At 31.8% G+C, this 16,171-nt stretch overlaps 1 protein-coding gene across 1 annotated transcript; it reads left to right on the top strand.

The window, feature by feature from the left end:
• Positions 1 to 1,162: 1,162 nt before the first annotated feature.
• Positions 1,163 to 2,630, top strand: LOC129005605 (uncharacterized). The gene is made up of 3 exons (XM_054434554.1): positions 1,163 to 1,361; positions 2,073 to 2,264; positions 2,563 to 2,630. The coding sequence occupies exons 1-3, from the start codon at positions 1,163 to 1,165 to the stop codon at positions 2,628 to 2,630; spliced, it is 459 nt and encodes a 152-aa protein (XP_054290529.1).
• The last annotated feature ends 13,541 nt before the right edge of the window (positions 2,631 to 16,171 follow it).

The following is a 16,171-nucleotide window of genomic DNA, read 5'->3' on the forward strand; positions in this document are numbered from 1 at the left end:
GCCTAGATGGATAAGAAAATTTGAAAGGTTTAGATTAGCTTCAGGATTAGACAGTAAGAGTGGGGAAAATCAAGTTAATATGCTTTTATACTGTCTAGGAGATGAAGGAGAAGACCTTCTAACATCTTTCGGATTAAAAGATGAAGAATTACAGAGTTATGACACTGTCAAGGGTAGATTTGAGTCTTACTTAGGTTTCAAAATCAATATTGTATATGAGAGAGCTAAATTTCTAAAAAGACGTCAGTCTGAGGGGGAACCTGTTGATTCTTTTATAAATAGTTTACACAAACTGGCAGAGCGATGTAAACTTGGGGAATTAAAAGATGAACTAATTAGAGATTTGATAGTAATTGGGGTAAATGATGATAAACTTTCTCAAAATTTACAGTTGGATGAAAAATTAACCTTAAGTACAGCAATTTTGAAAGCAAGACAAGCAGAGAGTTTAAAACAACAACAAAAAGTAGTGAGGGAATCACCAGAAATTGAGTTTGTCAATAAGGGGATTAATCAATCCACTAAACATCGGTTTAGGGACAGTTCTTGCAATAAAAGTCAAGATCAAAGCTTTTCAAAGAAAGGTAAATGTAACAAATGTGGATTTGTTGGGCATCACAATAGCAATGATTGTCCTGCCAATCAGTCTACATGTTTCAGATGTGGAATAAAGGGACACTATGTGAGATGTTGTACCAAAGGATTTCAAGTGAGAGAAATTAATAAAAGTAATGAACCATTAGAAAACCCTAAAACCTATTTAGGGGAATTGACCATAGAAGAGGTTGGAGGACAAAATCCTTGTAAAGTAAAACTTAATGTTAAGGGGCATGATATTTATTTTAAGTTAGACACTGGAGCAGATGTTTCTATAATTGGATATGATCTTTGCAAGGAGTTAAAACTGGAAACGAGTGAAACAAGTAAAATATTATTTGGTCCGGGGAAAACTAGGTTGAAAGTGGTTGGTAAGATCGTTGCTACTTTAGTGTTTAGAAATAAATCTATTGTAGAAGATATTTACGTCATTGAGCAACAACCTACTCCACTTTTAAGTAGAAATGCAATGTTGAAATTAAACCTAATTCAGTTCAACATAGATTCAATTTTCTCTAACCAAATATTTTCTCAGTTTTCTGATGTTTTTGGTTCTATTGGTGAAATGAAAGGGGAAAACTACAGAATTGCACTAACACAAAATGCTCGTCCCTTTGCTGTGGCAGCCCCTCGTAGAGTGTCCGCTCCATTATTGAGCAAAGTCAAAGAAGAATTGGATCGACTGCATTCTGAGGGAATAATTGAGCCAGTGGTAGAACCAACAGACTGGTGTGCACCAATTGTTGTTGTACCGCGCAAGACAGGTGATAGAGTGAGGCTATGTGTTGATTATACCGAACTCAACAAAAGCATTCAGAGAGAAAGGTGGCAACTACCAACTGTAGAAGAAAGTCTAAGTAAATTAGAAGGCGGACAAATATTTTCATTACTAGACGCTACAAATGGATTTCTTCAAGTTCCTTTACATCATGAAAGTTACAAGCTTACGACTTTTATAACTCCTTTTGGGCGATTCTTTTTCAAGAGGTTACCATTCGGTATTAATTCTGGCCCAGAGGTTTACCAGAAGAGGATATACCAAGTTTTGGATGGACTGGATGGGGTAGTAAACCAAGCAGATGATATACTTGTGGTCGGTAGAACACAGGAAGAACATGACCATCGACTAGCAAATGTATTACAAAGATTGAGAGAACACAATGTTACACTTAATAAAGATAAATGTAACATTAATGTGAACAGAGTTAAATTTCTAGGACATTTGATTGAAAATGGATTGATAAAGCCTGATCCTGAGAAAGTGGAGGCCATTATGAAAATGCAAACCCCAAATAATGTTAACGAACTTCGGCAATTTCTTGGCATGGTTAATTATTTGATGAAGTTTATCCCTAAATTGGCTGAAGTTACAGCTCCATTGCGAATTTTACTTAAGAAAGGTTATCAGTGGGTTTGGTCTGACGTTCAAAAGAGTGCTTGGGATAAAATTAAATCCCTAATTTCTTCAAATCCAGTTTTGGTGTCTTACAACAAAAATCGTAAAACCAGAGTTGCAGCTGATGCCTCGTCATTTGGCCTAGGAGGGGTGATTGAACAATTTGTGGATGGAAAGTGGAAACCAATCACCTATGCATCGAGATCTTTATCACCGACAGAGATGCGTTATGCTCAGATAGAAAAGGAGGCACTGGCACTGACTTGGGCATGTGAGAGATTTTCACAGTATGTTTTAGGAACCGAGTTTGAACTTATGACTGACCATAAACCTTTAGTTCAGGTGCTTGGAAGTAAACAAATCGCTAGTTTATCGGCAAGACTTCAGCGGTTAAGAATGAGAATGGCTTGTTTTAGATATAAAGTAACATATGTGAAAGGAAAGGAATTTTATGTACCAGATGTTTTGTCTAGGAACCCCATTAAGTCAAATGAAGAACATGAAGACATATTGGAACAAGATTTGTTTGTTCAGAGTATTTTAGATGCTATTCCTTGTTCTGACAAAAGGCTCAAGGAAATCAAAGAAGCTCAGGATACTGATGAGGAATGCGGAAGAATTAAATCCTGGATTGTGAATAACGATTGGAATAAAAATTCGGTGTATTGGAAGTACAGGACTGATCTAAACATCAGTAAAGGATTCCTCCTTTTAGGCACAAGACTGTTTATTCCAAAATCGTTGAGAAAGGAAATACTGAGTAAAATACATGAAGGTCACATGGGAATTGTCAAATGTCGAAGGCGAGTGTATGAATCGGTGTGGTGGCCTGGCTGCTCAACAGATATTGCTACACTTGTAACAAATTGTCCAGTTTGCTTGGAGCAAAGAAGTAACAAATCAGAACCTTTACTGTTGACTGAACTACCAAAAAACCCCTGGGAGTCTTTAGGTATTGACCTTTTGAAATGTAATGCGAAATGGTATTTAGTTGTGCAAGACTACTATTCTAGATTTCTTGAACTGGTTTATGTGGATGCATTGACTACCGGAGCTGTGGTTGCTAGATTGAAAAATATATTTGCTCGACATGGAGTACCATATGTGGTAAGAGCTGATGGAGGTCCACAATTTACTTCTCAGGATTTTAAAAATTTTGCTGAAGAATATGGTTTCCGTATAGTGACATCAAGCCCAAGGTATCCACAATCAAACGGAGAAGCAGAAAAAGCAGTTGACATAGCGAAGCGGATTCTAACGAAATGTAGTGATCCAAATCTAGGTTTGTTAGAATATAGAAATACACCCTTAGAGTCTGGTCTTTCACCTGCAGAGTTACTTTATTCACGGAAGCTCCGATCAACATTACCGTCAATAAATAACTTCAGACAGGTAACAAGGGAAAGATGCAAAAGTTTAAAGAGAAGGATTTTTCAATCAAGGAAAGAAATAAGAGAAACTACGATGTAAGGAAAGGTGTAAGAGATCTCTCACAGCTTGATCAAAATGACAAAGTTTGGATTCCAGATTTAAAACGTTATGGACATGTTGAGAATAAATCAAATCATCCTCGGTCCTACCTGATAAATACACAGGCAGGGAAGATCAGAAGGAACAGGAGACATATAATAGCTGTGCATAGGCCTATTGAAAATGGTGAAAATAGATTTGAACACCAATACCAAGAAGACCAAGGAACTGAAACTGATGCTGGACATAATTACAATAGCAATGAAAATGACAGACCTAAAAGAAGTGTAAAACCACCTCTTAGATACAGTGATTCAGATTTTTATAAATAAACTAAAAAAAAGAGAAAAGAGAAGATGTGCTGTTTGGTATTTTTATAATTGTTATCATATGTTGCATATTTGATGTTTGTTTTTATTGTATTGTTGTTTTGAGCTAGAAGACTTACTTTTGGGATCTTGGCTAATAAAGTATCATGTTTAACTGTGGTGTGAGTTTTACCTTTCACTTCAATAGATATACTTTGATATACTTTGATACACTTAGATTTACTTTGATACACTTAGATTTACTTTGATACACTTAAATATACTTTGAATAACTTAGATATACTTTGATACACTTAGATATACTTTGATATACTTTGACACACTTAGATATACTTTGATACACTTAGATATACTTTGACACCCTTAGATATACTTTGATACACTTAGATATACTTTGATACACTTTGATACACTTAGATATACTTTGATATACTTTGATACACTTTGATATACTTTGATACACTTTGATACACTTAGATATACTTTGATACACTTAGATATACTTTGATACACTTAGATATACTTTGATATACTTTGACACACTTAGATATACTTTGATACACTTAAATATACTTTGACACCCTTAGATATACTTTGATACACTTAGATATACTTTGATACACTTTGATACACTTATATATACTTTGATATACTTTGATACACTTAGATATACTTTTATACACTTAGATATACTTTTTAACACTTTGATACACTTAGATATACTTTGATACACTTATATATACTTTGACATACTTTAAATGCACTTAGATATACTTTAATACACTTAGATATACTTTAAAACACTTTGATACACTTAGATATACTTTGATATACTTTGATACACTTTGATATACTTGGATATACTTTGATACACTTAGATATACATTGATATACTTTGATACACTTAGATTTACTTTGATACACTTAGATTTACTTTAATACTCTTAGATTTACTTTGATACACTTTGATATACTTTGATACACTTTGATAAACTTTGATATTCGTTGATACACTTATATATAATTTGATACACTTAGATATACTTTGATATACTTTGATACACTTAGATAAACTTTAATACACTTAGATATACTTTGATACACTTAGATATACTTTGATACACTTAGATATACTTTGACACCCTTAGATATACTTTGATACACTTAGATATACTTTGATACACTTTGATACACTTAGATATACTTTGATATACTTTGATACACTTAGATATACTTTTATACACTTAGATATACATTTAAACACTTTGATACACTTAGATATACTTTGATACACTTATATATACTTTGACATACTTTGATGCACTTAGATATACTTTAATACACTTAGATATACTTTGATACACTTTGATAAACTTAGATATACTTTGATATACTTTGATACACATTGATATACTTTGATATACTTTGATACACTTAGATATACTTTGATATACTTTGATACACTTAGATTTACTTTGATACACTTAGATATACTTTGATACACTTATATATACTTTGATACACTTAGATATACTTTGATACACTTAGATATACTTTGATACACTTTGATATACTTAGATACACTTTGATACACTTAGATAAACTTTGATACACTTAGACATACTTTGATACACTTAGATATAATTTGATATACTTTGACACCCTTAGATATACAGTACTTTGATACACTTAGATATACTTTAATATACTTTGATACACTTATATAAACTTTGATACACTTAGTTATACTTTGATACACTTAAATACACTTAGATATACTTTGATACACTTAGATATACTTTGATACGTTTTGATACATTTAGATATACTTTGATACACTTAGATATACTTTGATATACTTTGATACACTTTGATACACTTAGATAAACTTTGATACACTTTGATACACTTAGATATACTTTGATACACTTAGATATACTTTGATACATTTTGATACATTTAGATATACTTTGATACACTTAGATATACTTTGATATAATTTGATGCACTTAGATATACTTTAATACACTTAGATATACTTTGATACACTTTGATACACTTAGATATACTTTGATATACTTTGATACACATTGATATACTTTGATATACTTTGATACACTTATATAAACTTTGATACACTTAGTTATACTTTGATACACTTAGATACACTTAGATATACTTTGATACACTTAGATATACTTTGATACGTTTTGATACATTTAGATATACTTTGATACACTTAGATATACTTTGATATACTTTGATACACTTTGATACACTTAGATAAACTTTGATACACTTTGATACACTTAGATATACTTTGATACACTTTGATATACTTTGATACACTTTGATACCCTTAGATATACTTTGATACACTTATATATACTTTGACATACTTTGATGAACTTAGATATACTTTGATACACTTAGATATACTTTGAAACACTTAGATATACTTTGATACACTTTGATATACTTAGATACACTTTGATACACTTAGATATACTTTGATACACTTAGATACACTGAGATATACTTTGATACACTTAGATATACTTTGATACACTTTGATATACTTTAATACACTTTGATACACTTAGATATTAGTTGATACACTTAGATATATTTAGATATACTTTGATACTCTTAAGTATACTTTGATACATTTTGATACACTTATATATACTTTGATACACTTAGATATACTTTGATACACTTAGATATACTTTGATACACTTATATATACTTTGATATACTTTGATACACTTAGATAAACTTTGATACACTTAGATATAATTTGATACACTTAGATACACTTAGATACACTTTGATACACTTAGATATACTTTGATATAATTTGATACACTTTGATACACTTAGATAAACTTTGATACACTTAGATATACTTTGATACACTTAGATATACTTTGATACATTTTGATACAATTAGATATACTTTGATACACTTAGATATACTTTGATATACTTTAATACACTTTGATAGACTTAGATGAACTTTGATACACTTAGATATACTTTGATACACTTAGATATAATTTGATATACTTTGACATCCTTAGATATACAGTAATTTGATACACTTAGATATACTTTGATACACTTATATAAACTTTGATACACTTAGTTATACTTTGATACACTTAGATACACTTAGATATACTTTGATACACTTAGATATACTTTGATACATTTTGATACATTTAGATATACTTTGATACACTTAGATATACTTTGATATACTTTGATACACTTTGATACACTTAGATAAACTTTGTTACACTTTGATACACTTAGATATACTTTGATACATTTTGATACATTTAGATATACTTTGATACACTTAGATATACTTTGATATACTTTTATACACTTAGATTTACTTTGATACACTTAGATTTACTTTGATACACTTGGATATACTTTGATACACTTTGATATACTTTGATACACTTTGATACACTTAGATATACTTTGATACACTTAGATATACTTTGATACACTTAGATATACTTTGATATACTTTGACACACTTAGATATACTTTGATACACTTAAATATACTTTGACACCCTTAGATATACTTTGATACACTTAGATATACTTTGATACACTTTGATACACTTATATATACTTTGATATACTTTGATACACTTAGATATACTTTTATACACTTAGATATACTTTTTAACACTTTGATACACTTAGATATACTTTGATACACTTATATATACTTTGACATACTTTGATGCACTTAGATATACTTTAATACACTTAGATATACTTTGATACACTTAGATATACTTTGATATACTTTGACACCCTTAGATATACTTTGATACACTTAGATATACTTTGACACCCTTAGATATACTTTGATACACTTAGATATACTTTGATACACTTAGATATACTTTGATATACTTTGATACACTTAGATATACTTTTATACACTTAGATATACTTTTAAACACTTTGATACACATAGATATACTTTGATACACTTATATATACTTTGACATACTTTGATGCACTTAGATATACTTTAATACACTTAGATATACTTTGATACACTTTGATACACTTAGATATACTTTGATATACTTTGATACACATTGATATACTTTGATATACTTTGATACACTTAGATATACTTTGATATACTTTGATACACTTAGATTTACTTTGATACACTTAGATATACTTTGATACACTTTGATACACTTTGATACACTTAGATAAACTTTGATACACTTTGATACACTTAGATATACTTTGATACACTTAGATATACTTTGATACATTTTGATACATTTAGATATACTTTGATACACTTAGATATACTTTGATATACTTTTATACACTTAGATTTACTTTGATACACTTAGATTTACTTTGATACACTTAGATATACTTTGATACACTTTGATATACTTTGATACACTTTGATACACTTAGATATACTTTGATACACTTAGATATACTTTGATACACTTAGATATACTTTGATATACTTTGACACACTTAGATATACTTTGATACACTTAAATATACTTTGACACCCTTAGATATACTTTGATACACTTAGATATACTTTGATACACTTTGATACACTTATATATACTTTGATATACTTTGATACACTTAGATATACTTTTATACACTTAGATATACTTTTTAACACTTTGATACACTTAGATATACTTTGATACACTTATATATACTTTGACATACTTTGATGCACTTAGATATACTTTAATACACTTAGATATACTTTGATACACTTAGATATACTTTGATATACTTTGACACCCTTAGATATACTTTGATACACTTAGATATACTTTGACACCCTTAGATATACTTTGATACACTTAGATATACTTTGATACACTTAGATATACTTTGATATACTTTGATACACTTAGATATACTTTTATACACTTAGATATACTTTTAAACACTTTGATACACTTAGATATACTTTGATACACTTATATATACTTTGACATACTTTGATGCACTTAGATATACTTTAATACACTTAGATATACTTTGATACACATTGATATACTTTGATATACTTTGATACACTTAGATATACTTTGATATACTTTGATACACTTAGATTTACTTTGATACACTTAGATATACTTTGATACACTTTGATATACTTTGATACACTTTGATAAACTTTGATATCCGTTGATACACTTATATATACTTTGATACAATTAGATATACTTTGATATACTTTGATACACTTTGATACACTTAGATAAACTTTGATACACTTAGATATACTTTGATACACTTAGATATACTTTGATATACTTTGACACCCTTAGATATACTTTGATACACTCAGATATACTTTGATACACTTTGATACACTTAGATATACTTTGATATACTTTGATACACTTAGATATACTTTGATACACTTAGATATACTTTGATACACTTAGATATACTTTTAAACACTTTGATACACTTAGATATACTTTGATACACTTATATATACTTTGACATACTTTGATGCACTTAGATATACTTTAATACATTTAGATATACTTTGATACACTTTGATACACTTAGATATACTTTGATATACTTTGATACACATTGATATACTTTGATATACTTTGATACACTTAGATATACTTTGATATACTTTGATACACTTAGATTTACTTTGATACACTTAGATATACTTTGATACACTTTCATATACTTTGATACACTTTGATACACTTAGATATACTTTGATACACTTATATATACTTTGACATACTTTGATGAACTTAGATATACTTTAATACACTTAGATATAATTTGATACACTTAGATATACTTTGATATACTTTGATACACATTGATATACTTTGATATACTTTGATACACTTAGATAAACTTTGATATACTTTGATACACTTAGATTTACTTTGATACACTTAGATATACTTAGATACACTTTGATACACTTAGATAAACTTTGATACACTTAGACATACTTTGATACACTTAGATATAATTTGATATACTTTGACACCCTTAGATATACAGTACTTTGATACACTTAGATATACTTTGATATACTTTGATACACTTATATAAACTTTGATACACTTAGATACACTTAGATATACTTTGATACACTTAGATATACTTTGATACGTTTTGATACATTTAGATATACTTTGATACACTTAGATATACTTTGATATACTTTGATACACTTTGATACACTTAGATAAACTTTGATACACTTTGATACACTTAAATATACTTTGATACACTTAGATATACTTTGATACATTTTGATACATTTAGATATACTTTGATACACATAGATATACTTTGATATACTTTGATACACTTAGATTTACTTTGATACACTTAGATTTACTTTGATACACTTAAATATACTTTGAATAACTTAGATATACTTTGATACACTTAGATATACTTTGATATACTTTGACACACTTAGATATACTTTGATACACTTAGATATACTTTGACACCCTTAGATATACTTTGATACACTTAGATATACTTTGATACACTTTGATACACTTAGATATACTTTGATATACTTTGATACACTTTGATATACTTTGATACACTTTGATACACTTAGATATACTTTGATATACTTTTATACACTTAGATTTACTTTGATACACTTAGATTTACTTTGATACACTTAGATATACTTTGATACACTTTGATATACTTTGATACACTTTGATACACTTAGATATACTTTGATACACTTAGATATACTTTGATACACTTAGATATACTTTGATATACTTTGACACACTTAGATATACTTTGATACACTTAAATATACTTTGACACCCTTAGATATACTTTGATACACTTAGATATACTTTGATACACTTTGATACACTTATATATACTTTGATATACTTTGATACACTTAGATATACTTTTATACACTTAGATATACTTTAATACACTTAGATATACTTTAAAACACTTTGATACACTTAGATATACTTTGATATACTTTGATACACTTTCATATACTTTGATACACTTTGATACACTTAGATATACTTTGATACACTTATATATACTTTGACATACTTTGATGAACTTAGATTTACTTTAATACACTTAGATATACTTTGATACACTTTGATATACTTTGATACACTTTGATAAACTTTGATATCCGTTGATACACTTATATATACTTTGATACAATTAGATATACTTTGATATACTTTGATACACTTTGATACACTTAGATAAACTTTGATACACTTAGATATACTTTGATACACTTAGATATACTTTGATATACTTTGACACCCTTAAATATACTTTGATACACTTAGATATACTATGACACCCTTAGATATACTTTGTTACACTCAGATATACTTTGATACACTTTGATACACTTAGATATACTTTGATATACTTTGATACACTTAGATATACTTTGATACACTTAGATATACTTTTAAACACTTTGATACACTTAGATATACTTTGATACACTTATATATACTTTGACATACTTTGATGCACTTAGATATACTTTAATACATTTAGATATACTTTGATACACTTTGATACACTTAGATATACTTTGATATACTTTGATACACATTGATAAACTTTGATATACTTTGATACACTTAGATATACTTTGATATACTTTGATACACTTAGATTTACTTTGATACACTTAAATATACTTTGAATAACTTAGATATACTTTGATACACTTAGATATACTTTGATATACTTTGACACACTTAGATATACTTTGATACACTTAGATATACTTTGACACCCTTAGATATACTTTGATACACTTAGATATACTTTGATACACTTTGATACACTTAGATATACTTTGATATACTTTGATACACTTTGATATACTTTGATACACTTTGATACACTTAGATATACTTTGATATACTTTTATACACTTAGATTTACTTTGATACACTTAGATTTACTTTGATACACTTAGATATACTTTGATACACTTTGATATACTTTGATACACTTTGATACATTTAGATATACTTTGATACACTTAGATATACTTTGATACACTTAGATATACTTTGATATACTTTGACACACTTAGATATACTTTGATACACTTAAATATACTTTGACACCCTTAGATATACTTTGATACACTTAGATATACTTTGATACACTTTGATACACTTATATATACTTTGATATACTTTGATACACTTAGATATACTTTTATACACTTAGATATACTTTAATACACTTAGATATACTTTAAAACACTTTGATACACTTAGATATACTTTGATATACTTTGATACACTTTCATATACTTTGATACACTTTGATACACTTAGATATACTTTGATAAACTTATATATACTTTGACATACTTTGATGAACTTAGATTTACTTTAATACACTTAGATATACTTTGATACACTTTGATATACTTTGATACACTTTGATAAACTTTGATATCCGTTGATACACTTATATATACTTTGATACAATTAGATATACTTTGATATACTTTGATACACTTTGATACACTTAGATAAACTTTGATACACTTAGATATACTTTGATACACTTAGATATACTTTGATATACTTTGACACCCTTAGATATACTTTGATACACTTAGATATACTTTGACACCCTTAGATATACTTTGATACACTCAGATATACTTTAATACACTTTGATACACTTAGATATACTTTGATATACTTTGATACACTTAGATATACTTTGATACACTTAGATATACTTTTAAACACTTTGATACACTTAGATATACTTTGATACACTTATATATATTTTGACATACTTTGATGCACTTAGATATACTTTAATACATTTAGATATACTTTGATACACTTTGATACACTTTGATATACTTTGATATACTTTGATACACATTGATATACTTTGATATACTTTGATACACTTAGATATACTTTGATATACTTTGATACACTTAGATTTACTTTGATACACTTAGATATACTTTGATACACTTTCATATACTTTGATACACTTTGATACACTGAGGCCGTTGGGGTATGATGGAACTGATGATAACTGACGATTGAGGGTGTAAAACTATATTAAGCGTGCTGATTTTTTCCGGATTGACAGTGAGTCCTGAGTCGCGGAGACGTAGAATTACCGATTTGACCTTTTCAATGTGATCTTCAAAGGTTGTGTCGCTGTAAACGCACAAGTCATCAAAAAAATTGTAAATGTACTTGAATTTTATGTCGGCGAAAATTTTGTCGATCAAAGAGGTGAGAACCATACTACCTGACGCGAGTCCAAAAGGGAGGAAATTGAACTCATATTGAGCCCAAGGAACAACAAACGACGTGTATTGCTTTGACTCTTCGGCAAGGGGAATTTGGTTGTACGCAGAGTTTAAGTCGAGGAGCGTAAACCAACGAGCTTGACCTAAATGCTGAAAGGCGCTTTCTATCGTGGGCATTGGCGTGGCGTCGAGTTCCAAAATGGAATTGAGATTTCTGTAATCGACGACCATGCGTGTTTTCCCGCCCTTTTTGGGTACTAAAAAGGCCGCGGAGGCATACTGTGACGTAGAGGGTCTTATTACCCCCTTCTGTAGTAGTTCGTCGATGTGTTGCCGCATAAGCTGAAGCTTGGGAGGAGCGTATTGATATGGCTTGTTCCGGACAATCTTTGCTTCTTTGATTCGAATATGGTATTTCAGAATGTTCGTTCGGCCTAACTTGCTGGTGATGGTTTCAGGGAACTGAGAAAGCAACTGAGTGATTGACTTGCGCTGTTGTGGGTTTAAATTCTCCCCCATACTGATTGAGTCGTATTTCTGCTCGGTGTCTGGGATACAACTAAGTGATAATGCTGTTAGAGCCTGAGGGGATCCATAGGGGAAGCTTAGAGAATGGTTGGACATGTTGATTACTGCCTTGGTCTTGGTTAGAAAATCAGATCCTATCAAAATGGGGACTGGCAAATTATCGGTAACAAAGAAAGGATAGGTCCATGAAAGGTGCTTAATCTTGAAATGAATCTTGGCTGTAAATTTAAAATTGATGGGTTCGCCGGAGGCAGATATGGCTGAGAAGGAAGTTGGGTATTTACTGATGACCGCGTTAGTGTGTCGCTTTAAGAGCTGATAAGTCCCTGAGGATAGCAAACAGAAGGACGATCCGGTATCAATAAGGGCCTCCTTAAACATTCCTCTAAAATCCAGAGTGACATAGCAAAGCTCGTTTGCCGGGATGCTTGGTGAACCCTTGGGTTTATTAGTCACGTTGGGCTTTCTGGGCGCCTGATTGACAGATTGAACTAGGGGGAGCGCTGCGGCGCCTAACTGTGCCCCCCTCTGGAGTTTCCCTGTCCCTGAGTTGGAGATCTAGGATTGTGCCTAGGAAAAAATTGTTGTGATGGAGGGTGAGGCTTGAAAGGAAGTTGATTTGACTGATTGAACGGAAAACGGGGAATGTGCGGTGGGGAAGTTTGTCGTGGAACATTTGAAAAATTTGGAGCGCTGTGGCCTGAAAATCGACGATTGTCTCGCCGCCCATTCCAATTGTGCGAAGAACTTGAATGATTTTGGTGGTACTCTACACCGCGCTGCACGGTCTCCGGCCGCGAGGCGGCGCGCCCCTGCTCCAGCGCGCGGACCGTCTGAACCCTGGGAACCAAGGCCCTGAGGTCAGACAGACTACAAGCAGCAGGAAAAGCGGCAAGAGCCGCCCGCGTCGGTGCATTCAAACCGTTCAGCACGGTGTCCAGCACGTCGCGCTCGGTGAAATCGGAAATCAAGAGTGACGACGCGCCAGAAATGCTGTCTATAAATTCTGAAATGGACTCCGAAGGCCGTTGAACCCTATAAACCATTGATGATACTATGTCATGCCTAATCTGCGCAGGAAGAAAAAAATCTCTAACCCGCGCGATCACTTGCACTAGGCTGACGTGGTCGGCGACTCCCTTAAGCCAAAAAGATCTCAACTGTTCCGCTGTGCGGGGAAGAATTGCCAATAACACATCTTCATCGTTGAACAAACCTAAATTGGCGATTTTGGCAGCAGACATTAAAAACTCCGCCAATTTGCGCGGCTCAGAACCCGTAGTCATTGGCAGGTCCCTTGCAAGATCCTCCAAAACTCTTGTTTTGCTCTGCATTGCGCGAGGAGGGGAATGGCTTTTGGCCATTGCCGAAAACACCTGTTGACCGACCGCGATCGCGGTTTCTTGAACTAACTGAGCCCAATTCATTTGAGGAGAATGCAAACTATCAGAATTCCGAGTCATGACGTCGGCTGCGGAACCAGCATTCGCGTCATTCAACTGATTGTCACCAGCATGAGGAGTCTCACTTGGCGTTGCTTCGCCCTTAGCTGACGCTGTGTTGACGTTAGAGTGGGCCGACAAATCAGGGGCCTGGGACGTGGTCAAAAGTGTGTCTGTCTTACCATCAGCCTGAGTTGGCAAGGCGCCTGCTGGGCGGGTCAAATCCGGCCTGGCGTTGACAGGCAAAGGATCGGGTCCGCCGTTCAGTTGAAGTTTCTTTAAAAAATCGCTTAATAATGCTCTATTTTCTGACAAGGTCGGCGAGGGCGTGATTCCTAACACATGACACTGACTGGTCGCATCCTGCGCATTTAGTGAGCAAACCCAAGAAGTGCCTGTTGGCAACTCGTCGGGCGAATAAATCCGTGAAGGCATTCTAACTAAAATTCTGAGACAAGAAAGCTGAAAGAAAAAAAAATATATATATATATACCTATAACCACAAAACACCTACTGCCTAGGGTTTTCCGCAACTCTAGATTGCCTGTTTGACTATTCAAAATTCGCAGGAAAGGGGAAAACCTAGGTACACTACCGAACAAGGAAACGAGGAATTTTTTTTGCTGAAAACATTTTTCCCTAACATTTCTAAAAGTTTTGAAAATTTCCTGACATGATTTGTCCTGTGAAAAAAAAAATTCGTAGTTGAAGCTGTTCTCTGGAGCATACAGTAACTATACTGACTACCAAAGGTGTAAAAAAAGGAGGTGAAAATAAATAAAATCTTATGTGTGAAATTGAGAGATAGTTCTTTCTATTTCTGGAACTAATGCTGAAAATGCGCCGTTGTTGAAATGAATCCCATCACGACGCATTGAGCGCCCATAATAGACATGAAAATATTTTACGTCGTCCAATTCGTCGGGTAGGCCTATTACCTTGATGAAATCAGAAGTTAATGTGAGCAAAAATCTGTTCATTTGACGTAGACGGTTTACTGCTGAGATTGAATTTCTTATCCTAGGATAAAGCGGCAACGTCGT

Source organism: Macrosteles quadrilineatus, unplaced genomic scaffold (assembly GCF_028750875.1).
Source record: "Macrosteles quadrilineatus isolate MER2022 unplaced genomic scaffold, UCM_ALF_1.0 Scaffold_26__1_contigs__length_1644609, whole genome shotgun sequence".
NCBI lineage: Eukaryota > Metazoa > Arthropoda > Insecta > Hemiptera > Cicadellidae > Macrosteles > Macrosteles quadrilineatus.

Excerpts from the sequence above, each read along its gene's own strand:
- LOC129005605 (XM_054434554.1), top strand. The coding sequence starts at position 1,163 with ATGAAAGGGGAAAACTACAGAATTGCACTAACACAAAATGCTCGTCCC. Across the intron at positions 1,362-2,072 it reads TGTTGTACCGCGCAAGACAG|TTTTGGTGTCTTACAACAAA; the intron begins GTGATAGAGTGA and ends CTTCAAATCCAG. Across the intron at positions 2,265-2,562 it reads ACTGGCACTGACTTGGGCAT|GCTCAAGGAAATCAAAGAAG; the intron begins GTGAGAGATTTT and ends TTCTGACAAAAG.